Source organism: Podarcis tiliguerta (genome assembly GCF_965153285.1).
Source record: "Podarcis tiliguerta genome assembly, chromosome: 2".
Lineage (NCBI taxonomy): Eukaryota > Metazoa > Chordata > Lepidosauria > Squamata > Lacertidae > Podarcis > Podarcis tiliguerta.
The window spans coordinates 95,068,610-95,092,758 of record NC_139535.1 but is presented as its reverse complement, the minus strand read 5'-3'; the positions used below and the strand labels follow the sequence as shown (position 1 = coordinate 95,092,758).

General features: G+C 47.5%; 1 protein-coding gene across 1 annotated transcript in view; it reads left to right on the top strand.

The window, feature by feature from the left end:
* LOC310671444 (dynein axonemal intermediate chain 2-like) overlaps positions 1-24,149 on the top strand; it is a 77,135-nt gene that overhangs the window by 43,596 nt on the left and 9,390 nt on the right. Inside the window, exons 14-24 of the mRNA XM_083427532.1 lie at positions 6,508-6,618; positions 8,275-8,362; positions 9,242-9,378; positions 14,943-15,068; positions 17,314-17,508; positions 18,305-18,451; positions 19,664-19,786; positions 20,570-20,717; positions 21,654-21,828; positions 22,004-22,202; positions 22,402-22,672. Of these exons, the coding sequence (XP_083283658.1) occupies positions 6,508-6,618; positions 8,275-8,362; positions 9,242-9,378; positions 14,943-15,068; positions 17,314-17,508; positions 18,305-18,451; positions 19,664-19,786; positions 20,570-20,717; positions 21,654-21,828; positions 22,004-22,202; positions 22,402-22,672 (1,720 nt within the window). The remainder of the gene's footprint in view (positions 1-6,507; positions 6,619-8,274; positions 8,363-9,241; positions 9,379-14,942; positions 15,069-17,313; positions 17,509-18,304; positions 18,452-19,663; positions 19,787-20,569; positions 20,718-21,653; positions 21,829-22,003; positions 22,203-22,401; positions 22,673-24,149) is intronic.

Below are 24,149 nucleotides of genomic sequence, written 5' to 3'. Positions count from 1 at the left end.
TTCAATCGGGAGGAATGCTTCGTTCTGGTTGATGCCCAAAGGTTTACTTTCAGAGATGTAAAAGAGTCAGAATTACACACTGTAAGAGGAGTCCGTACCCTGCGGTTACTGATCTGTGTTAGTCCTTGTCTTTCTTCTTCCTTATGGCTGCAGTTATTTTCTGATACATCCCCTATTCGGGTATTTCAGCTCGGTTTAATTTCTCTTGTTTTGGCCTGCCATGTGAGACAATGCTGCCAGCGTTGCAGCCTATAGAGGACAAAACCTATGAACACAATTGTTGTTGTTTGTATTTAAAAAGATCTCGTATTTTAGCAAGACTTGCTGTTCTGAGAGTGCCTCCCCAAAAGAAAGGTGACAAGGTTAAAGAAATGGGTCATGCAGAGATGCAGCCTCCTCTAAGGCTGAATAATACATAAAATCACAGAACTGTAGAGTTGGAAGGGACTCTGAGGATCATCTGGTCCGGGCCCCCTGCAATGCAGGAATATGCAGCTGTCCGATACGGGGATTGAAACTGCCACCTTGGTGTTATCAGCACCAGGGCTGTCTTAAGCATATGAGATGCTGGGGTGCAAACATCCGCCCGACGCCCCCCCCCCCCGGTTGCCCAGTCCCAGGCGTGCAGGAGGGCAGAGCCGAACAGCCACCTCAGTGTCTTGCTGGTTCCGTCGCCCCCAAATTCGCGGCGTAGAACCACCCGCAGCAGAAAAGCCCGCCACGGCACTCTGACCGATGGGTGGGCTCTTCCCCGGACTCAACTCTCAGGCTCTGGACTCTCGGCCTGGCGCCCAGGTGCCCTGCACCCCTAGCACCTATTGGTAAGATGGCCCTGATCTGCACCACGCTCTAACCAACTGAGGCTGACATGTTCTGTCCTTGCATTGGGAGTGGTTGGGTGATCCAACTGCACCAAAAGCAAAGATGTAGCAGAATTAGCCACCCCTGGAGAAAGCTGATTGGGAGGAAACTTAGTCGAAGCAAATAATCATGCAGAGGTGCACAGTTTCCTCTCAGTCAGCTTTTCCTGTCTCCCATTACTGTGCCTTGTTAAATCTTTACTCCCATTATACAGTATAGGCAGAAATCAACTGGCGAGGTTACTTCCTAGCATGGATATGCATTAGTGGGAGTGAAGATTTTCCTGTTGAATTGTTACCAGTTGTCAAAGATAGGGGATGTAACCTCTGTTGCAGTAGTGGTGGAGGAGTTTTGTCTGTTGGTTTTAAAGGGGAGGAAGAGGAGACCATCCTATTTGCCAGTGTTCCTCTCCCTAGAAGGTCACCTTCCCTCTCTCTTCTTCAGATCCTCTGCACAAACGTCAGGACAGAATTGCACAGAGGCCCATTTGTCCAAGCGAAGTTATGAGGCCGGCCAATTGAATTTTTGGCGTTGCTCACAAAGTGCCCATGAATGGCCCCTGAAACAATGCCCTGCTTCTTCGGGCACAATGGGCAAGAGAGCTGCCAGCAGCACAGGCTGTTCTTGTTGCTGAGAGTTACCTGTGGCTCCACCTGAAAGAGAGAAACCATTCAAATCCCAGTCCTGAGAGGAAGGAGGGAGAGGGAGACAACACATCCCTAACCTCAGTGACATTTATTTAAAATTGTGATGGCGATATGTCCCAGGGTGCGTCACAACAACATTAAAAACAGCTGTAAACAAATTTCAAACACAAGAATAGGGTGGCTCCTAAACGCAGGGCTTTTTTATCAGCCAAACTGAGTTCTGGCACCTCTCAGGTTGGCGCCATTGCCATTGTAAGAGAACAAGGAAGCCATTCGTGGTGAGTTCTGGCACCTCTTTTTCTGAAAAAATAGCACTGCTTTAAAGTACCTGTTATGTATTCAGTGGTCTGTGTTTGTCTGAGCTTGAGTCTGTACTAAGGATTCTGAGCCCCTGTGGTCTGATTCGAGACATGATTTCTGGTCACAGAACATTTCAGGATTTGGGCCTCTGCCTTTGGCCCTAAAACTCTGAGTCATGGTTTGCAGCTTCTAAGTTTACACAACCAATCACGTTGGGAGTGGCCCAGGCCTCCAGAAATGTATATAAGCGGAGCTATTTGTGCCCCATTTCTTCCTGATTAATGTAAGAGAATGGTAAAAGGTAAAGGTAAAAGACCCCTGGCCCGTTAAGTCCAGTCAAAGGTGACTATGGGGTTGCGGTGCTCATCTCGCTTTCAGGCCAAGGGAGCCAGCATTTGCCCACAGACATGACAGGGTCATGTGGCCAGCATGACTAAACTGCTTCTGGTGCAACAGTACTCTGTGATGGAAACCAGAGCACACAGAAACGCCGTTTACCTTCCTGCCGGTGCGGTACCTATTTATCTACTTGCACTGGCATGCTTTCGAACAGCAAGGTTGGCAGGAGCTGGGACAGAGCGGCGGGAGCTCACTTGGTTGTGGGGATTTGAACTACTGACCTTCTGATGGGCAAGACCAAGAGGCTCAGTGGTTTAGACCACAGCGGTAATGTCAGAGAATGGTAATGCAGTGGCATTGAAGGACAGGGAAACCCTTTTACATGGCTCTTGCTGTAAATGCTCGCAATGGGAGCTACTGATTGACATAAACTCAGTGATAAGAAGAAGAAGAAGAGTTTGGATTTTATATCCTGCTTTATCACTCCCCGAAGGAGTCTCAAAGCGGCTAACATTCTCCTTTCCCTTCCTCCCCCACAACAAACACTCTGTGAGGTGAGTGAGACTGAGAGACTTCAGGGAAGTGTGACTGGCCCAAGGTCAGCCAGCAGCTGCATGTGGAGGAGCAGGGACACGAACCCGGTTCCCCAGATTACAAGTCCACTGCTCTTAACCACTACACCACACTGGCATAATATTGGTGGAAGATTCTGACATGCTGGGGAATCCCCAAGATATGTTCCTTAAGTTATTTATTTACCACACTCAACTTCCCATTCTTCCTCCAATGAGCTTAAGGCACTGCTTAGGTGTTTCTTTCCATCTTCATTTCATCCTCACAACAACCATGCGGGGTTGGTAATTAAGGCTGACCCTGGCTTAAAGTAACCCTGGCTGAGTGGAGATCTGTTAGGTAGAGTGTGGTGTTGATCATGCCAAGGTTGCAGGTTCGATCCCCATACAGGACAGCTGCATTGCAGGGGGTTGGACTAGATGATCCTTCTGGGTCCCTTCCAACTCTACGATTCTGCAATATGGCAATACCACGCTGGCTAATTTAAGCCGCCCTTTTCTTTTTATCTGCTGCCTGCCTACTATGGCGATTGCCTTACACACCGGCCCCTTTTAAGGCCTCTTGGAGATGGTGAAACCCAACCTAACGTTGCCGTCTAGGGCAATCTGATCTCTGCACACGCAAGGATGACAAGCTGCTCTCACAGGGGGACAGATGCTGACATCTACTGTGCCATCGGTAGCTACTTTTGTAGCAGGTATCCAGTTCTGTCTCTGAACGGTTGAACTGGGAAAAGGAGAGACTTCCCATCATCGGTGAAAGCTCTTAAGTGCCAGAGGTCTCAGGCAGAGGGGCTGGCATTTGGCATTACATAACCATCCCCAAGCTGAGAGACAAATCTTGTGAGGTGAACCCTTAGCAGTCGTTCCCGGAAGGCCAAGCTGCAGCACTGAGGTAAAATCTCTCTGGGGTTCAAGTTCATTTAGCCAGGTTAGCTCCAAAGAGAATAAGGCTTGTGTACACAGTATGCATTTAAAGCACATTCAAAGCACATTCGTTCCCCTCAAAGAATTGTGGGCACTGTAGTTTGTCCCTCACAGTTACAGTTCCCATTAACGCTCAGCATAAACTACAGTGCCCAGAATTCTTTGCGAGGGATGGATGTCCTTTAATGGTATAGTGTGTACTTAGCTGTAGCCTCATTTCCGCCCAAAGAAAGCAAATCCTTAAATACAAATCCAATAGTTTCATTCCCCTTTCCAGGATCTGGCAAAAAAAAATACTGTATTTTTTGCTCTATAAGACGCACCAGGCCACAAGACGCACCTAGTTTTTGGAGGAGGAAAACAAGAAAAAAAATATTCTGAATCTCAGAAGCCAGAACAGCAAGGGGGATCGCTGCACAGTGAAAGCAGCGATCCCTCTTGCTGTTCTGGGTTCTGGGATAGCTGTGCAGCCTGCATTCTCTCCATAAGACGCACACACATTTCCCCTTACTTTTTAGGAGGGAAAAAGTGAGTCCTATAGAGCAAAAAATACGGTAATTCCCCAAATACACTGCAACATAGCAGATACATACTTTACAACATTTCTCCAAGGAAAATACAGGTGTCCTATAATAACAACAATAATAATGTTATTAGTTATATCCCACCCATCTGTCTGGGTTGCCCCAGCCACCCTAAAAAAACAACAACAACAAAACATTAAAAGACTTCCCTAGACAGAGCTGCCTTCAGATGTCTTTTAAAGGTTGTGTAGTTGCATAACTCCATACCCTCCAACATTTCTCCCATGAAAATAGGGACGTCCTAAGGAAAAGTGGGATATTCCAGGATCAAATCAGAATTTGGGACGGCTTCTGTAAATCTGGAAAATAGGGGCACTTGGAGGGTCTGCAATTGTAGGTGCTATTAAGGAACCAAGGCTGAATCCCCTCCCAGCCCTGCTGACTGCATAGCACAACAGTTCAGCCATGCATACATACACACCCACCCCCTTTCCCACCCACCCCCATATCCCTTAGTGGCTACCGATCTGCTTGGGATTAAGCCTAGCAAACAGACACTTGATCTAAGACCAGCAATGGCATCCGCACGGCTAGTATGGACCTGTCCCCTTTGTCATATCAGATTAGGGTTAGAAGGGATCAGAGAGAAGCACAAAGGAAGATTAATGATCCACAGGCAGGTGGGTGGAACTCCTGCATTCAGGATAATAGCCAGTGTAGAAGCTCTAATACAGTGGCGTCCAAACGTTTTCCCAAAGAGGGCCAGATTTGATGAAGTGAAGGGCTGTGAGGGCCAAACGACCAAAGGGCCAACCAAGGCTGTTGACCTTTTTTTTAGAATTGAAGTTGTTTTTTAGGATTTTACCCTAGAAAATAGACTGCCACAGGGACCAGATTTGGCCAGATTAGGCCCCCGTAACAGACTTTGGACATGCCTGCTCTAATAGCTATTCTCTCTCTCTCTCTCTCTCCTACTTCCATTCTGCTTTATTTCACTGTCTAACAGTCTTCTCTTCCATCCTTCCAGTTTTCCTGATGCCCTTTAGGTCAGATCTACCTGCGTTGTGGGAGGGACCACAGCTCAATGGGAAAGAGAGCAACCTTTGCATGCAGAAAGTCTGAGTGTTCCAGCACTGGTGCACCCAGTTAAAAGGGTCTGGTAGCAGTTGACTAAGACCCTTTGAGGATATCTGCTCCTCCACTGGGTGACAGGCTTGTGAACACACCATTGGGCTAGTGTGATGACATATAAGTTAGCACTGAGGCAGCCCAGAAGGCTCCCCCACATCAGATCCTAACCCTCCTCCTAGCAGATTTCTATTCTGCTGGGCATTTCCCAGCTTATTACCACCGTGCAGTCTAATTAGTTAGAAGCCAGTTCACAGTTGCAGTCTTAGTGCTCAGGGGATCCTGGTGTGCTATGCAGCTTATTAAAAGCTTCTGTACCTTGAGGGACATGATTTCGGAGACGGGGAGGGAGAAACAGGCAGAGAAGCTTTAGTTGGTGCAGCTACCTTGGGCAGAACTTCGATATTTCATTGGCTATGGGCTGTAGGTGGTTCCTAAGTTTGGAAACCACTGCTCTAAGGGATGGCAGCATGATGGCACTTTATTGCTTCCTTCTAGCAGGGGGGCAAATCTTGTTATAGTGGTACCTTGGTTCTCAAACTTAATCTGTTCCGGAAGTCCGTCCAATACCAAAGCGTTCCAAAACCAAGGCACGCTTTCCCATAATGCAAAATGTATTAATCCGTTCCATACTTTTAAAAACAACCCCTAAAATAGCAATTTAACATGAATTTTACTAACGAGACCATTGATCCATAAAATGAAAGCAATAAACAATGTACTGCAGTCACGCAATCAGTCATCAGTAGCTGAACTGGGTTCCACACAGTCACAAAAACAAACAGAAAAGAGCTGCAAAAACAAAACGCAAAATAAATAGCAAAAACAGACAGATCTCAGTATAACACTCAAAACGGAAATGTGGCACTCAAATCGGAAGCGTAACTCTCAAAACAGAGCACGTTTGGCTTCTGAAAAAAGTTCACAAATCGGAACACTTGCTTCCGGGTTTGCAGTGTTTGGGTTCCAAGTTGTTTGAGTACCAAGGTGTTTGAGAACCAAGGTACCACTGCACCCTGGAAAGATTTGGGATTTGGAAACAGTGGCTAGCCATGGCAGCAGGGTGACTCTCCTCTGGGCCAAATAAGAACTAGTGCACACATTTTCTCTTCCACTTTCCAGCTGCTTCCTTGCGGTTTGCTTCCAGTTCTCCAGTGTAATTAATGTGTATCAAAAAGATCCCGTCACTTTTTTCTTTTTCTTTTGCAGATGGTCGTTCTGATGGACCCAATGGAGGATCCTGATGATGTGCTCCGCGCCAACCGCTCACGAGAGAAGTCCTATATGTTTGATGTAGCCTTTGATTTTGCTGCTACCCAGGTAAATAAGTTGGACGAACATGCATACCTAGTTACCCAGGGACCTGAGCCCAAAGTACATGTGATGTGGCAATAGGCACATGCATTGGTTTCCTGGCTGATCCAAGAGATGCTGGGGTGGAAGAGCTAAATATTTCCCTGGGGTGTGGTTTTTTCTGTTCTGAATCACCCTCCCCTTTTTCACCCAATGGAAGAAATGTAAAGTACCCTTATCTTTTCCACGCCACAACTAAAAAACCAGCTGCGAAGCTTAGAGTGGGAAAATTCCCAGAGGAAAAAGGGTTAATCAATTCCTCCCTGTTCCTCAGTTCCCAATCACAACCTCCCCAGAGCTGCTTTTGATTAGGAAAGATAACTGGGGGAGTGTTACACAGATCTGCGGATCTGCCATAAAACGTATGGTCCCAGATCCAAGGCACCTCTGACATCCCAGCTTTGCCTTCCAACCTGTCTCAGGTGTGGTGGCAGGTGGCATGCCTGGGCCAAACCACAAGCTCCCCTTTCAGCAGGCTCCATTTCAAGCTAATTTGCAAGTTGCCGTGAAACTGGAGCTCCTTGAGTGAGATCTGCCATTCATCTTGCCAGTTCTTGCTCCTGAAGTGAGAGGTGGTAAGGGGCTGAGATGGAGAAGGAGCAGTGAGTAAGGAGAGAACATTGTGGAACGGAAGTGACTGAGAGCACACGACTACAAGGCCACCTCCACGCCATCAATTAGAGCACTCTTATTCCACCTTAAGAGTCAATGTTTATTCCACTTTAAGAGTCAATGCTTCCCCCAAAGAATCCTGGGAACTTTAGTCTTAAGTGTTCCCTTAAACAGAGCCTGGTAGATCCTGCCCATGACATTGCGCAGTTGCACTGTGTGATCTGAGGGCTGCATCCAGCCTCCTCTCTGAGCTTCGAAGCACCCCTGGGCATTCTTTTTCGGTTGCCACAATACTCCTTCAGGACATCCCCCCAAATATGGATGCACCAAGAGATCACTTGTGTTGTCTCCAATTGGGCTGGCTCTGGATCCCAGTTTGTTTGCTTATTTGCTTAATAAGAATAATAATTTTATTATTTATACACACCCCATCTGGCTTGGTTGCCCCGGCCGCTCTGGGTGGCTTCCAACGCATATGAAAACACAACCAAACATCAGACATTAAAAACTGCCTTCAGATGCCTTCTAAAAGTTGTGTCGTTCTTTATCTCCTTGACATCTGGTGGGCATTCCAGAGGGAGGGTGCTACTGCTAAGAAGGCTGGTTCCTTGTAACTTCTCTTCCCACAATGAGGGAACCACCAGAGGGCCCTTGGAGCTGGACCTCAGTGTCTGGGCTGAGCGATGGGGGTGGAGACGCTCCTTGAGACATACAGGACTGAGGCCGTTTACTCAGTAAATTTAAAAAGCATCATAAGCTTTATTTTTAAAAGGCAAAACCGCATAAAACCAACTCAGATTCATGGCTAAATAGTTGTCTTAAGGAATGCAGTTTCTTCTTCCTTTGGAAGGCTCTGTTATACTATTCTGGAAGCAGCAAAGAGTAGGTGGTGTTAGAGAAAAGTCAAAGCTCATTGCCACCTGCTGCCTCGTCCTGAGCTATTTGTTTCCACTGCCTTCCTGGAAACAAGCTGTTTCTTTGATACGCTCTTCTGTTCCCCTCCTCTTTCAGGATATGGTCTACCGTGCCACCACCAAAGGCCTCATTGAAGGTGTCATCTCTGGCTACAATGCTACTGTTTTTGCCTATGGCCCCACTGGTAAGAAAACAGGCTCATATGGGAACGTGAGACACCGTCTCTTCTCACTGTAGGGACCAAGGTCTATAGGCTGCTCTTGGCATGGACTGTTTTAGTTCTGAAAGCAATGGGACAAGCCTCAGAACTGCTCCCTCTCTCATGAGGCCCCAGGCTCTATTCTCCATGTGTGAGGAAGGGTCAAAAGAAGCCATTTCTGGACCCAGGGCTGAATTCTAAGTAATAGCTCTAGGAGGAGTGACTCCGGATCTAGACAGGGAAGAGGGAGTCAGAGAGAGGGAGACTGAGCAGATTTGTGTGAGCACCCCAAAAACCAGATAAAAGACATGACCTCTGATCTCAAGCCTGCAGGCACCCTATGTTAACGAAACAAGGGCCTTGTCCACTTCTGTGTGGTGGTTTTTCAGTCGCACCACGTTACCGTTAGAAAACAAACCATCCTTTGGCTAACAGCAGAGCAGATCGAAAGCACAAAAGGAGTGTAAACCCCCTTGCACATCCTTGAGCAAAGTCCTTTTTGTACTATCTTCTCATCTTAATTCCAGCACACCATATTCATTCCAGATAAGACCAGTCTCTGTTCCATAAAAGACATGTTAGCCTCCATAGTCTTGTCCCTGTGCTTTTCTGAACACAGAAGGTGAGGAGCTAGACATCCAGAAAGCCATTTATTATGCAGGTCGATACAGTTCATCTTGACTAGTGGTTTTTAGTATATTGAAAACGACCTTTGTTAGGAAGGAAAGAGCTTAAGGAGCAAAGTGCTCCTTTCAAGAAGAAACCTAATAAGATGGAGATCCAACTTTGGGTGGCCCTAAACTGGAAACGTGTTACCAATTCAGCAACCAATTCATCCTTTCCCTACTTTACTCTTGCCCTCAGGCTGTGGAAAGACCTATACCATGCTTGGCACAGACAATGAACCTGGCATTTATGTGCGAACGCTCAATGACCTCTTCCGTGCTATCGAGGAGACCAGTGACGACATGGACTACAAGGTGTCTATGTCCTATTTGGAGGTGGGTCACCTTGGAAGCAGGGTGCGGGTTCAAAAGATGGCCTATCTCTGGAGTTGTCAGTATGGTGCCCATGGGCACAAGGGCACCATTGAAGACTTCTCCTGGTATCCACAAATGTCTCCCCCATGCCAGTTGCCACCCTATGTAAAAATTATGTTGATCTTGGGTCAGTATTTTTATGGTGCCAGCAAGGACCACATCTGTTTATTTATTTTTACTGCATGTTCTACCAATGTAATTTATATTTTGATGGGGACTGGGCGAGGGCTGTGCGAAATAATGCAAATGAAGGAAGATCAGTTTTAATCATACAGGATGCAGCTTTTACCTAGACTCCATGGGAAATAAAATAATATGTTTGTGCACAGATATTTTCTGTTTTTCTATCTGCTCAGGGCAAGGAGGGAAGAGACTTGGGGAAATGGGGGGGAGCAATGCCAGAATGGGGGTGCCCATAGCGCTCTGTCCAAATTCCAAAGGTGCCCACAAGAAAGCTTGATGAGCTAGCCATCATGGCCCAGAACTGGAGGGGAATCGCTGCCCGATAATGCTGTTTCGTTTCCCATTTCCTGTGTGCTGAGTCACACAGCTGTTTTTGAGGTGCATCCCAAGTTAGAGCTGCTTCCCACATAGTTGTTCCTTGCTTACAGGGGAGCGTGCAACTAACAAGGTGGAGATTTTGCTGAAGCACATCCTTGCAAAATGTACACAAGCAGCAGAGCTACACTGAAGCCGGGTGGCAAAGGCATACAGTGGTACCTCGGGTTACAGACACTTCAGGTTATAGATTCCACCCCGTGACTGGGTGAGCTCCCGTTGCTCGGTCCTTGCTCCTGCCCACCTAGCAGTTTGAAAGCACATCAAAGTGCAAGTAGATAAATAGGTAGCGCTCCGGCGGGAAGGTAAACGGCGTTTCCGTGTGCTGCTCTGGTTCGCCTGAAGTGGCTTAGTCATGCTGGCCACATGACCCGGAAGCTGTACGCCGGCTCCCTCGGCCAATAAAGTGAGATGAGCGCCGCAACCCCAGAGTCGGTCATGACTGGACCTAACGGTCAGGGGTCCCTTTACCTTTTTTAACCCAGAAATAGTACCTCAGGTTAAGAACTTTACCTCAGAATGAGAACAGAAATGGTGCTCCGGCGGTGGAAGGCCCCATTAGCTAAAGTGGTACCTCAGGTTAAGAATGGTTTCAGGTTAAGAACGGACCTCCAGAACAAATTAAGTTCTTAACTAGAGGTACCACTGTACTTACTTTCACATTGCCGCGATGGTGCGCATTCCTTCTGCCTTAACACTTGCGTGGGAAAAGATTGCCTTCACAACCAAAGAACCCCCTTCCTTGAAATCTTGCTGTTGTCTCAAGTGTTCCTACCCCTTCCTGTACCCCATAACTTGACTCTTCTCTGGCAGCTCCCCCCCCCCCCATTCTTCTGCCTTTATGGCTGGTGTGCACAAGGTCCTGGGTGCAGATAATCGCCTTGGCAACACACCAGGACTCAGGCTAGTATAATATTGACACTCATTAGCAGCTTGGAACAACCAGCAATAAAGCGAAGGAAGGAAGCAACTGGAAAAGCACCACTGGGACATGAGCGGTGCGGTCCCTTTGTACTTCTTTCCAACTTTAAGAGAAAACTGGGGTTTGGCAGTTGTGGGGGAGAAGGGAAGAGAAGGCGAAGGAAATTAGCCATCATCTGCCCATCTTTGCTTCTGGCATCCCCTCTTTGCAAGAACCCAGCTCTCAATAGCCTCTGTTCCTCAAATCAATTCTCTCTCTCTTTTTAAAAAAGAAAAGAATATTTTATCTTTTCGCATATAGAAAGTTACATTTGCTACTCAACAGTTATATTTCAAGTTCAACAAAACTAGTGACTTCCCGCTCACCCAGCATCAATGTTTATAACCCAAATTAAATACTATTGCGTTTGAAGGTTCTGCCTTCTCTCATTTCATCCTCGCTAACATATTTCTTAATGTATTCTGCCATTTTCTGACATTCAAACCCTGCGGTGGTCTTTGCATACGGGAAATAACTTTTTATATACACTAGAAATGGTTTTCAGTCTTTTTTAAAAGATTCTAAATTTGTGTCTTTTATCAGTGCCATCATTTTTGCCATCTCTGCGTATTCCAAGATTTTTTTATCAGCCGTTCTTCCTTTGAGATTGTTCTCTCTCCTCCTTCCATTTCTGAGCATAAGAGAATCCTTGTCACTGTAGTCACATATCTAAATACCATTGAAGCTTTCTTTGGGATTTTGCTGTCTAGTCTTCTGGCCTCTTGGGAAAAGCAGGGTTGCCATACACCCGGAATTTCCTGGACATATCCAGAATATTGCAGTTGGAAGCAGTGTCTGGGTAGAAATCAGCAAAATGTCCGGGAAATTCACATTTCAGTAGTGTCATTTTTGCTAATTTTCCATAAAATAACTCAAAAACAACAAAACTCAACAACTTTGGCAAAATTGTTATTATTATTGTTGTTGTTGTTACTATTATTATTATTATTCAACAACTTTTGAAATATAGCAACTTTAAGGAAAAGTCACTTGAATTTTTTTCTTAATTTCATTATACAGTGGTACCTCGGTTGTCAAACGCAATCTGTTCTGGAAGACCGCTCGACTTCTGAAACGTTTGACAACCAAGGCGCTATTGTCGGTCGGCAAATTCCTTTTAAAAAATGGATAAACTCGCCTCGGAATCCATTCAACTTCCGAGGTGCGTTCGAAAACTGAAGCATTCACTTCCGGGTTGTCAGCATTCGAGTTTCGAATTGTTCGGCTTCCAAAGCATTCGACAACTGAGGTTTCATTGTATACCATGTCTCAAAAGGCTCACTCTCTTTCTCTTTTTAATAACTTTCCCCCCCAAAAAAATAACAAAAGGGGGGGGGATCATAAACAAATTTTTAAACCACAATTTTTTTTGGGTCAACTTCCCTCCACTCCCGCTCTTGGTTCCTTTATAATATACTTGTTCATGCACATCCATAAAACCTTATTTACTTAACAATCCAATTTTAAAACCTTCTTCATCTTATTACAAGTGACTTTTAAAAGTTATACTAATGTAAAAATCTATACACAAAGCTTAAAAAAATATGCATTGAACAGTTACCCTTTTTTGTAATAATTTGTCCTGCATAATTCAGTAATTTATTTTGCCAATCTTCTTCTTTATCTTCTTTGACTGAGGCTTCTTCCTTCTGCAGGGGCCTTGAAAGGCTCACTCTCAATGCTTATTCAGAAGATTTAACCCACGGAAACCATAGGGTCTTGTTTTGTTTTCACACGTTGAGTGGGGCACCCGTACGTGTTTGTTGTGCAAAGCCTTTAGCCCAAATCTCCCCCATGTTGATCCAAACTGACTTCAATACATGGCAGAAATATCTGTGCTACTGCCTTGCTACAGGCTATAGGCAGAACAATCATGTGAATAAGGTCTTAGACTGCATCTTTAACTTTCTAGTGCAAATTGGATGTCAGCAGGAGAGACAGCTCTAATGCAGTCCTTATTGACACTTCTGGTATTGAATTTATTGATTGCCTGACGCATTAATGGCCAATGCCAGGAATCTTGACATTTACTGTAGGTTTGATGGGAGAGTCATGGCCAGCAGTGGTTTTCAGGGTTGTTTCCTTGCTTGCTTTTAAGCTAACACAGCAATTCAGGCGGAGTGTCGTTGCAAATGGAGGCTTCTATGGCCCAACAAGCAATTGCAGCTATGATTCCAGGGTCCCTGTTGGGGAGAGAATGTGGGGAGCAGAGTTTGAAGCTGTCCTCAAATGTGGCTCTGTGATTCAGCTTCTCAGTGACCTTGTGTCCAATTCTAATAGTCAGTGCTGCAGCCATAGGCAGACTCTTGTGGGAGACAAGATTGACATCTTACCTACTTGTGAGCGGCATGCAAGGGGAAGAATGTTCTAATAAACATTTCTTTTGCCAACGTATATAGTTCATTTGTTCCTCTCTTGCACCAAAAAGAGAAAATACTGCCAGATGCTCTGGGCAGAACAAGGAAGTAATAAATCAGCACACTTGCATCGTAGTCTAGGCCACGGCATGGATAGATAGATATCAACACTGCAAATCATCCCTTCTGTTTCTGAAGCTCTTGCTTATGAAGCCAAATTGGGAGCACTCACAAACAAGAGTGAGGTATCATCGGGCATGGGGAATTCCTGTGGCTTGCAAAAGTACAAAAAATATTTGGGGGGGGGGACTTTAAGGGGCAGGGCTGTTGACATTTCTAATCCACCTTAAGGAACAGGTATGGGATTGTTACGTGTCACATGTCCGTTTACATTCCAGCACAGTATGCTGGGAACTTCTGTTTGTGTATAGCTTTTGCTTTTAGCTGTTCTCTCTGAGACGACATGAGAGAGAGACGACATGTTTCTTTGTCCTGATTTATGATTAATAAATCTGTAGTTGTAGTATGCTTCCAGAAGCCTCACGCCTATTCTGTGTATGCAGTTCGATCTGCTGATAGTGTGCCCTGGCTGAGTAAGCCTGGGTCACTGATTTACGTCAGAGCAGAGGTGATGGCCTTTGCACTGGGCCGCCTGAAGGAGACGGGCCAGCCAGGGCAAGCCAGCTGGCCTACCAGCCCTCTTCATGCTGACAAGGGCATCCCCTTCCCCAACAGACCAAGTTTGGACATATCATGCTGATTGACAGTTGTGGTGGTGGTGAGGAGAGACCCAAGAAACTGGTGAGGTGGGGGGGGGGGATGCAAGGGAATAGCTAAGATCCTGAACTGTTATAATTCCATACTGCGACCCTTTGCTTCTGTTCCCACTGGCAAAAACTTGTTCTAAACCCAATTGGCTACTGGAACATTTCCCCAAGGAACTTTCAGGAACTGTAGGTGGGATGCTGAGAATTTTGTTTTAGCTCAATTCATTTGTTAACCTGATAGTGTGCAGGTTAACATTGTACCACATCAGCTTCTACGAAGGGGTGCCCACTAAGGATCTCTTGCTAGCTGAGAAGCTGGAGCTTCAACCAAGGAGGGCTTTACAATGTTCTTAGTCTGACTTGACTAAGCCTCTGGTGAGCCATTGTCTCCAAACCCCATATTGGTGCCTTCTAAAGGTAAAGGTAAAGGGACCCCTGACCATTAGGTCCAGTCGTGACCGACTCTGGGGTTGCGGCGCTCATCTCGCTTTATTGGCCGAGGGAGCCGGCATACAGCTTCCGGATCATGTGGCCAGCATGACTAAGCCGCTTCTGGCGAATCAGAGCAGTGCACGGAAACGTCGTTTACGTTCCCATCAGAGCGGTACCTATTTATCTACTTGCACTTTGAGGTGCTTTTGAACTGCTAGGTTGGCAGGAGCAGGGACTGAGCAATGGGAGCCCACCCCATTGCGGGGATTCGAACCGCCGACCTTCTGATCGGCAAGTCCTAGCCTCTGTGGTTTAACCCACTGTGTCCTAGGCTCTGTTGTTTAACCCACAGCGCCACTCACATCCCGTATTGGTGCCTTCTAGAACCTGCTAAAAGATAGCTAAGCTGCTTGCAATGGTCCTTCAGCCCCTCTTACTTCCCTCCTCTAGATCTACAATGAGATGATCCGGGACCTGCTGAACCCCTCCCTGGGCTACCTGGATTTACGTGAAGATTCCAAAGGGATAATCCAAGTGGCTGGCATCACGGAAGTGTCTACCATCAACGCTAAGGAGGTGAATGGGAATAAACCAATTATACAACGGGGGAGGAGCAGGAAGCCATAAATTTTGCTGCTGCCAAATGCAGTTTTACAGGATAGTGATCCCGGTTACGAATTTTATGTTTCGAAAGAGCCTGCCATAATTGTGTACCTATCACTGCGGCAAGCTGGGGATAATTCTAACTGAAGATCCCAGTACTGAATAGCCTTGGACAAGACCATTGGTACATTTATCTCAGCTTCTACGTTCCTTCTGTGACCAGGATTGCATGTTTTGCCCTTGTTGTTAGGGACGCTGTCAGTGCAGCATCCCCACATAGCATCCTGGTTAATGGCCCACAAATAATCCCACCCTCTCCCCCCCCTTTTTTTTAATTATTCTGTATTTGTGTTTTTGTTGCTAGAGAGTAAAACCATATTAGTCAATCCAATTGTTTGTTCTGCTGCTTATGAAGAGGTGAGACAAGCATTAAGGCTGAGTTTGAAAAGGTTATTCTTATTTGCATTTGGATTTAGTTTTTTGAGGCAGGAGGGGGAAAACGTTAGCAGTGATGGAACAAGAAATTCAATATTATTTCCTGGATATTGGTTAAGAGGAGAAAGAGATCAGCCCATGACTTCTTGGCAACAGCAGATGCTGTGGTTTTGAGGAATGGACCGGCATGTTTACCTGAACGTCTTGCTGTGTTCAGTGGGGCCTATTCCAGATAAATGAGCATAGAACTGCAGCCTCAGAAGACTTGGGCTACGTACACGTGACAGAATTAAAGCAGATTTTCCCTCCCCAAAAAATCCTGGGAATTGTAGTTTACTCTTTACAGACCTATAACACCTTTAAGAAACTACAGTTCTGAGAATCCTGTGATGGGTGCTTTAAAAGTGTGGTACTGCTGCTTTTCCCCTAACCTGAGGAAAATGACTGTTTAGGTTTCGGCCAACCAGAAACATATCCATTTCGCAGAGTTGTTGGGTATCCCCTTCCCCCTTCTGTTTCCCAGGATGTTCCTCCTTTCCTTTGGTCCTCGCCCCCCCCCCCCCCAAATCCCCATAACACTTCTCATGAGCTTTACCTCCTTATGTCTTTCCCTGATGACTCAATTTTGGTGCTCTCACCTACCAACAGGTAGTGGTTTCGTGTGGCGTTCGTACGGAGCCCCCGGTCATCTCACGAACTATTGACCCGTACACCACTAATCCGCTGCCACCAACCAGGTCCTCCCTGGTAAAATCACTTTAGTCTTAGTCAGCTTTTCAATTCATAAAGAAGAGTGTATTTTATTTCGTGCACAAACAAAACTTTTACAGCGTTCCAAACATTGTTGCTCTTTACTTTCTTAGTCTTATTTTCCTCTCTCTATCTCTTCTACCTCCCCACACTCAAGAACCCACTGCCCTGTCTCTCTATTTCCAACTGCCTTTCCCAACCAGCCAACCGACAAAATCCAACCAACTGCCCCCCAACAACTCCCAATGAACTCCTCCCAGAACTAGTTTTATAGACCCACTGACTCCACCCCCCTGGGTCCTGTCTGTGCAACCTATTTAACTATTTCCCCTCCAGCACTCTCTCATATATGTTAACGTCACACTTCGCTCTTACAAAACCTTTAATATTTTCAGTTTCTTCACTTTTCTGAGTTGAGGGAAGAGGAGGGAAGAGGAATATAGACTCCTATTCCTGAAGTGTCTGTTCATGTAAATATTGCTATGAAATATTACTACCTCTGGTCCACTCAGGAGAGAGCAGAAAGCAGAAATAAGGAGAAACTCTGGGATATTGTCTTATGACTTCAATGAAAATAATCTCCCACAATGAGAAAAGTTGGGGATCTTGTAAGTCTGATATGGGAACAATATGGAGGAGGTAGGATGTACATTTCTAAATAATGCCTACAGACACGTCCAGCTGAATATTGGCCTTTGTTTGTGCAGTGACCAAGAGGGGTGCAGGCCAGAATAAACTTGCTCTTTTATCTGCAGTTCCTTAACCCTCTCTGTTTCCAGTTACTTACTTAAACAGCCAGAGTTTAAGTAAGCCTCCTATCAGCAATATCCATGGCTGTTGGATAATTTTACATTGAGGTAGCAAAACTTTGGAACGTCAGGTGTTCCTAGACTACAGTTCCCATCATCCCTGACCATTGGCCATACTGGCTGGGGTTGATGGGAGTCGGAGTCCAAGATCTATTGGGCCGCAAGTTCCCTGCCCATTTTAAGAAGGATGCATTTGTGCCTTCCGCTGTTTCCCTTCCCTGCAGATCATGCAGCTGTTGATGAAAGGCAATAAGCAGCGTACCCAGGAACCCACAGCGGCCAACCGGACTTCCTCGCGCTCCCATGCTGTGCTACAGGTGACCGTGCGCCAGAAGAGCCGCGTCAAGAATATTATGCAGGAGGTGCGCGTGGGGCGGCTCTTCATGATCGACTTAGCTGGCTCGGAGCGGGCCTCTCAGGTACGAGCAGAAAGGGGCAGGCTTCTCATCAGGAGGAGCACACCATGTTAGTCTAGGGCCGGGGTCAGCAACCTTTTCAGCACTGGCCCCTACTTGGTGGAATGCTCTGTCAGAAGAGACTAGGGCCCTGCGGGACTTGACATCTTTCCGCAGGGCCTGCAAGACAGAGCTGTTCCGCCTGGCCTTTGGTTTGGACTCGGACTGACTCTTATGCTTCCCTCCCCTTATGGTCTTGATTTATCAGCTACTTTGAAACGAGGCTGCATTTTAAATTGCATTTTAACCTGTATTTTAAATTGGTGTCGTCCCCCCTCTTTTTCCCGTTTTTACTGTGATTTTATTGGTGTTAGCTGCCCTGAGCCCGGCTCTGCCTGGTGAGGGCGGGGTATAAACAATTATTATTATTATTATTATTATTATTATTATTATTATTATTATTGTCGTTGCTAAATTTGTGAAGGCTGGTGTGAGGAGAGGTACAGCCAGCAATGGGCCTGGGGCCACTGAGTTCATTCTGGTCCCTCTACACACTATGGGTATCCTGTCTGAAGGGGGGCTTGAAAGGAGTTAAAATGAGGAGAGGAGTGGCATTCTTTCCTTCCTGAGACTGCTGCTTTGGAAGAAGCTTGAAAGCTGGAGTCGAGGGCACAAGAGAGCACAGCCAAGACGAGGGCAAGAGATTCCAACCCACTCTCAAAATTGCAGCTGAAGCAAACATCTCAGCAGGCCCCCTGCCTGGTTTTTCTCGGAAGAACGATTCCATTCTTGTGTCCCTCCTACTCTCCTTCTCCCACAGACGCAGAACCGCGGGAAGCGAATGAAGGAAGGCGCTCACATCAACCGCTCCCTGCTGGCCCTTGGCAACTGCATCAATGCGCTCAGTGACAGGGCAGGGGTCAAATATGTCAATTACCGGGATAGCAAGCTCACCCGCCTCCTAAAGGTAGGTCTGCCCACGGGGTGGGGCTGGCAAGGAGGGTGCCTAATCATACAAGGTGGGCATAGCCTGAATTAAATGGTATGTTCTCTCTCACACGTTCACGAGGGAAGGTTGGCTTGCGGGGAAGGATTTCATGCCAATGTGCATTGAATTGTAGTCCTTACGCTTAACAACAGCAACAACAAAATGGCGGCAGTCTGGTTCTCTCTACACACCCACACCCACACACCCCGCAGAGTTTTCTTTTGTCTACTGCGGGGTGGGGAAGAAAAAACATAGCATATTTTGTGGCTGCGGCCAAGGAAACAAAGGGACAGTGGTGTTCTTCTTAAGGTGACAGAGGTGGGAGGAAGTGGAGAAATTCAAGGTGGGTTTGGTATTGTTGATAGCCTCATATTTGCCACAACATTTAGTTCCTTCCCTAGTCCTCTCATATTAGGTACCAAACGTCCCTCAATGTAGGTTAGGTGGGATGACAGGACCACAGTGCCCAATCTTGCCCTTGAGTGGAGGCCATGATGTGTGATCAACACCCAAGGGTGCCATGGCAAGTAGGGTCAGGTTGGAGTTGCAAGGCTTTATATCACTCCAAGGAAACAACTTGCACTTACAAAATTCGGAATTCAAATGAAACCTTTCATCCCTCTTAGGCCAGACTTCCATGTATCAGGCTCTGTACCCTTCCTGAAGAGTTAAGAGACAAAGGCATAGTCCGGTGTTTCAAAACTTGGGTCTCTGGCTGCCTTGGGACTACGACTCCCATCATCCCTCGCTAGCAGGACCATTGGTCAGGGATGATGGGAACTGTAGTCCAAAAACAGCTGGAGACCTAAGCTTGGGAGACACTGGGTTAGTCCTTTGTCCTGGAGTTTAACATCCTGTAGCCTCTCACTTAGCTACCATCTTGAGTATTCCTTATATTAGTAAGCAGACATTGGGGAGATGAGGCCCCTGATGTCAATGGAACCAGGGGAAGGGGAATATGGCTCTAGGAGCACTGTTCTGTGGTGCATGCACCCCAGTCTAGGGTGGCTTTGGCTTAGAAGGTTCTTGGCTATCCAGCTCAGGTTTAGTGTTTGGGCCCAGTTTCTGACTCTGCCACCTGCTCCTCTGCTCTTCCTGATCTGGCTGGTTTGTCCTTTTCTGTGTCAAGAATCCTGGCTGCTGCTCAGCAGCTCCTATGTTAAGACCTACAACTTTGCTCCCTAATCCTAGGATTCACTAGGCGGGAACAGCCGAACGGTAATGATTGCTCACATCAGCCCTGCCAGCAGTTCCTTTGAGGAGTCACGCAGCACCCTGACCTATGCAGAGCGTGCCAAGAGCATCCGCACCACGGTAGGATCCCCCAGACCCCACACCCTTTCTCTAAAAGTTCTTCCACTTTCTAGATTTCTAACTTCTCTCTTATGTGGGCACAGTGGCATAGCATGGGTTTCCAGAGCCCGGGGCTGTGCAGAGCGTGAATGGGAAATGACATCTGTGTCACCCAGAGGACAGCAGCCACAGGGATAAGAAGAGTTGTTCCATTGTCTGGAGTGCTCACTTCTTGGTTTGCATGGAAAATCCATTTTCAGTGGAGCCCAGTGATGGTAGTGTGCAACTATATTGAGGCAGCGCCGAGTGTTGCAATTTTGTGCCCCTAACAATTTTGAGCCCGGGGCAAAACACTACGTCACTGGGTGGACATCCTAGTTGTTCCACCAGAGCCAAACCAATCCTTTAGTCCTCCAGTCCTGAGCATCCTAAATGCTGGGACCATTCTCAGATTGACACACAATTGTAGGGAGCAAGACTTACTCCAGGAAATGACAGTTTTATATCATACAGGACATCTCTTTTCAGAGCACAGCAGCTATATGATTGACAGGTTGCTAGACTAGATGGACCACTGGTTTCATCTGATGGTGTTGTACTTATGTCCTTCTAGAAAAATGGGGGGGGGGGATAGAAAAACACAAGTGTCCTGAATTTCCAGTCTGGCAACCTTCTAACTGTTCTCCCCTCACAAAATACTAGCCAGACTTTCATCAAGATTCCCTAGCAATTTAATAAAACTTAAATTGGATGCCACAGTGTCCATGGATTTCCAGTACTCATTCCCTCTCCCCCCCTTGGCAGGTAAAGCGTAACCTTCTTAATGTCTCGTATCACATCGCCCAGTACACAAGTATCATTGCCGACCTACGTAGTGAGATTCAGCGGTTGCAGCGCAAGATTGAACAGCAAGAGCCGCGCCCAATGCGGTCCGACATCCGCAGTATACAAGGTAGGAAGAGTGAGGGATGTTTCTGCCAGGACATGGACATTCCTGCCTCTAGCCTTCCTGCTATCTGTGCCTGTAGTAGCTTCATGCCTCACCAAGTGACACCTGTACAAAGGGAACAGGTGCCGTGGGATGGGTGGGCAAGATGTTCCTGTGGCCCTCAAACGTAGCTGAAAGGCTGCAGTTCCTTCAGCTTTTACACATCAGGCCAAAAAGGATAGGCTCAGCAGTGTGTTGAAGGTTTTGGAGAGTGTTGGTGCTGACCTTTAAAGCCCTAAATGGCTTTGGCCTTGTATACCTTAAAGAGTGTCTCCACTCCCATTATTCAGGCCGGACACACCAAGGGAATGAAAGACCTACATTGGCTCCCAGTACATTTCCGAGCACGATTCAAAGTGTTGGTGCTGACCTTTAAAGCCCTAAACAGCCTCGGCCCAGTATACCTGAAGGAGCATCTCCACCCCCATTGTTCAGCCCGGACACTGAGGTCCAGCTCTGAGGGCCTTCTGGCGGTTCCCTCACTGCGAGAAGTGAGGTTGCAGGGAACCAGGCAGAGGGCCTTCTTGGTGGTGGCACCGTCCCTGTGGAATGCCCTCCCAGCAGATGTCAAAGAGACAAGTAACTATAACCTTTAAAAGACACCTGAAGGAAGCCCCACATAGGGAAGTTTTTAATGTTTATGGTTGCATTATGTTTTTATATATGCTGGAAGCTGCCCAGTGTGGCTGGGGCAACCCAGTCATATGGGCGGGGTACAAATAATAAATTTGTTGCTGTTGTTGTGCAGCAGCAAGTTGTGCAGTGGAGAGCTTGGTTGCCCTCATAGCACAACGTGAGGGAAGGGAGAAACAATAGGGGTGTTTGGTAGCGTCTTCTTGCTTGACATTTTGACCAGACTCCTTCCATTGGTTCTTATTCCCTACCTGCTGTGCATCGTAGCTGAAGTGCAACTCCAGGGCAACCCCTTTGAGAGGCAGGAGATGGACCAGCTGAGGGAGCAGCTGATCAGCACCTTCCGGGAACAAATGGACGTGCGGCGCCACCTCATGGAGCTAGAGAACAATTACATGGAGATCCAGATTGAGAGCTCTCGTCACCTCCTGGCCATTGCTGAGTAAGTAGGGAGCTGAGAGCTGGCAGGGCACCTTCCCATGTTCTTTGTGAGTCTGTGCTCTGAGCCTAGGCTGCCATGTCTGAGTAAGGGCAGGGAAATAACACTGCTGTGTTTACCAGCGCTTGGGCCCTGATGCATCTTCGTTCCTCCTTTCCCCACTCGCCTTGCCCTACAGTTGGGAGCAGGAGAAGGCACGGCGGGCCCAGAAGTGGCGAGAGGAGCAGAGGAAGGAGAGCTACAGCAAAGATGAAAGCGAGAAGGACTCCGACACTGGCGACGACCTGTCGGATGTGCCGGAGCCGCAGGAAGTGACGTTAGCCCGGGAACACATTGCAGCCCTCCTGAGGGAGCAGGATAAACTTCACAAGCAGAAGGTATTCAAGCTCAAAGGAGCTAAGCAATAGCCACTCCGAGGGAAGAGAGGGATGAGGGCCCAGGGTTGCGGCCGCAGGGGAACTGCAGCGTCTGTTGAGGCTGAGCTGTTTGCAGCCAGCAGGAGTCTCTTGGGCAGCCCTTCTGCTTGCTTTTGCTGGCCCCCTGTGACCCCGGCGTGTGACTTCCCCCCTGTGCCAGACAGAGCTGGAGAGGCGGTTCTGGGAAGTCCGTCAGCGTGGGCACCGGCTGGAAGAGGCTCTGCCCTGGCGCATCAGCTCCGAAGAGCAGCGGGAGGTTCTGAGCCTGCTCTGCAAGGTCCACGAGCTGGAAGTAGAGAACACGGCCATACAGTCGGGGGCCCTGCTGAAGGACAACCTCATCCGCCACCAGGAGCGGACCGTGCGCCGCTTCGAGCGCCACCGCAGCCTTTGCCACCGCATCATCCACGAACAGCGGCAGATCATCCATGGTACGGCCGCAACCGCTGTTCAGTGCAGATGTAGGGGATCCGCTGCACTTTGCATTCCTAGGGCATGCGATCCAGGACATGCAGAAAAACACATTGCCCACCTTTTGCACTAATTGAGAATGGGGTGTGTGTGTAAGGCTTCGGGGAATCAGATCCCTCCCACGGGGTCAGCCAGGAATCAGAGATAAAAGCTCTTACCGTGCAATTTATTCAATCATTCACAGAAAGCGGCAAAGGAATGCAGCCAGTGTGGTGTAGTGGTTAAGAGCAGTGGACTCGTAATCTGGGGAACCGGGTTCGCTTCCCCGCTCCTCCACATGCAGCTGCTGGGTGACCTTGGGCTAGTCAAACTTCTTTGAAGTCTCTCAGCCCCACTCACCTCACAGAGTGTTTGTTGTGGGGGAGGAAGGGAAAGGAGAATGTTAGCCGCTTTGAGACTCCTTCGGGTAGTGATAAAGCGGGATATCAAATCCAAACTCCTCTTTTTCTTCTTCTTCCCTATATAATGGCATTGCTCCAAGTAAAGTCCCACCCCTCTGCGTCTCCCCAATTCTACGTCACTCCTATGTCGGCTAATCTGAGCTTTCTGCTGCCAAGTTCTCTGTTCTAATACCCTCAATGCCTGCCTGGTCCTGGGAGAGGGGTGTGCCAAGAATGCTTTTCAGAGACACTGAGTCTGTCAGTTGTCTCTCCCCTGGTGCTTCTCCCAGAGGCGGAGCTAAGTGCTCCGGTACCCGGAGCGGTGCACATCTTGTGCACCCAGGGGCAGGGCTAGCCACGAGCAGCGAGCATCCCAGGGGGGCGGGGCACTCATGTCACCCGGGGCGGGTCGCACCTACCGCACCTCCCTTCCTCTGCCAGTGGCTTCTCCTTCTTCCTGCTGTTGCTCTTTCCCAGCTTCTGCAACCTCTGAACTCTGGCCTTCTGCCAACCACTGTTCTAAATCTATACTGTCCTCCTGTTCTCAGGAAGGTTCAGGGAAGGGGGGGCGGCCTCCACCACTCCTCCTCAGTCTAGCCCCTGACAGTATTTGTGTGAGTGAGAAAGGTACACCAGTGTGGAAATGTCCCTGAGATGTTTTATAGCACAGCATGGGTTCGCATTTTGTTCCCTCTCCACTCTTTCTATCAATCTGATGCAGACTGCCTATGTTCATAGACCATTTTGAACCCATGGTATAATGTGGTGCTGTTCTACGTAACATTCAGGAGGAGTTAAAAAAAAACACCTTTACAGTTTACCCAAACATTTGAGGGCTGAACAACAGGGCCGGATTACCAAATAGGCAGCGTATGCACCAGTTTATCAGCCCCACAACAATGTATCAAAAATAATATTGGAAGAAAATTACAAAAACTTATTAGGAAATTATTTGCGAGGCCTAAGATTTTGACTACCTAAGGGCCTCCACAGAGTTTAATCCGGCACTGCTGAAGAATGTGGTTCTGTTAACCTTGAAATTCTTGGCTGTGTCAGG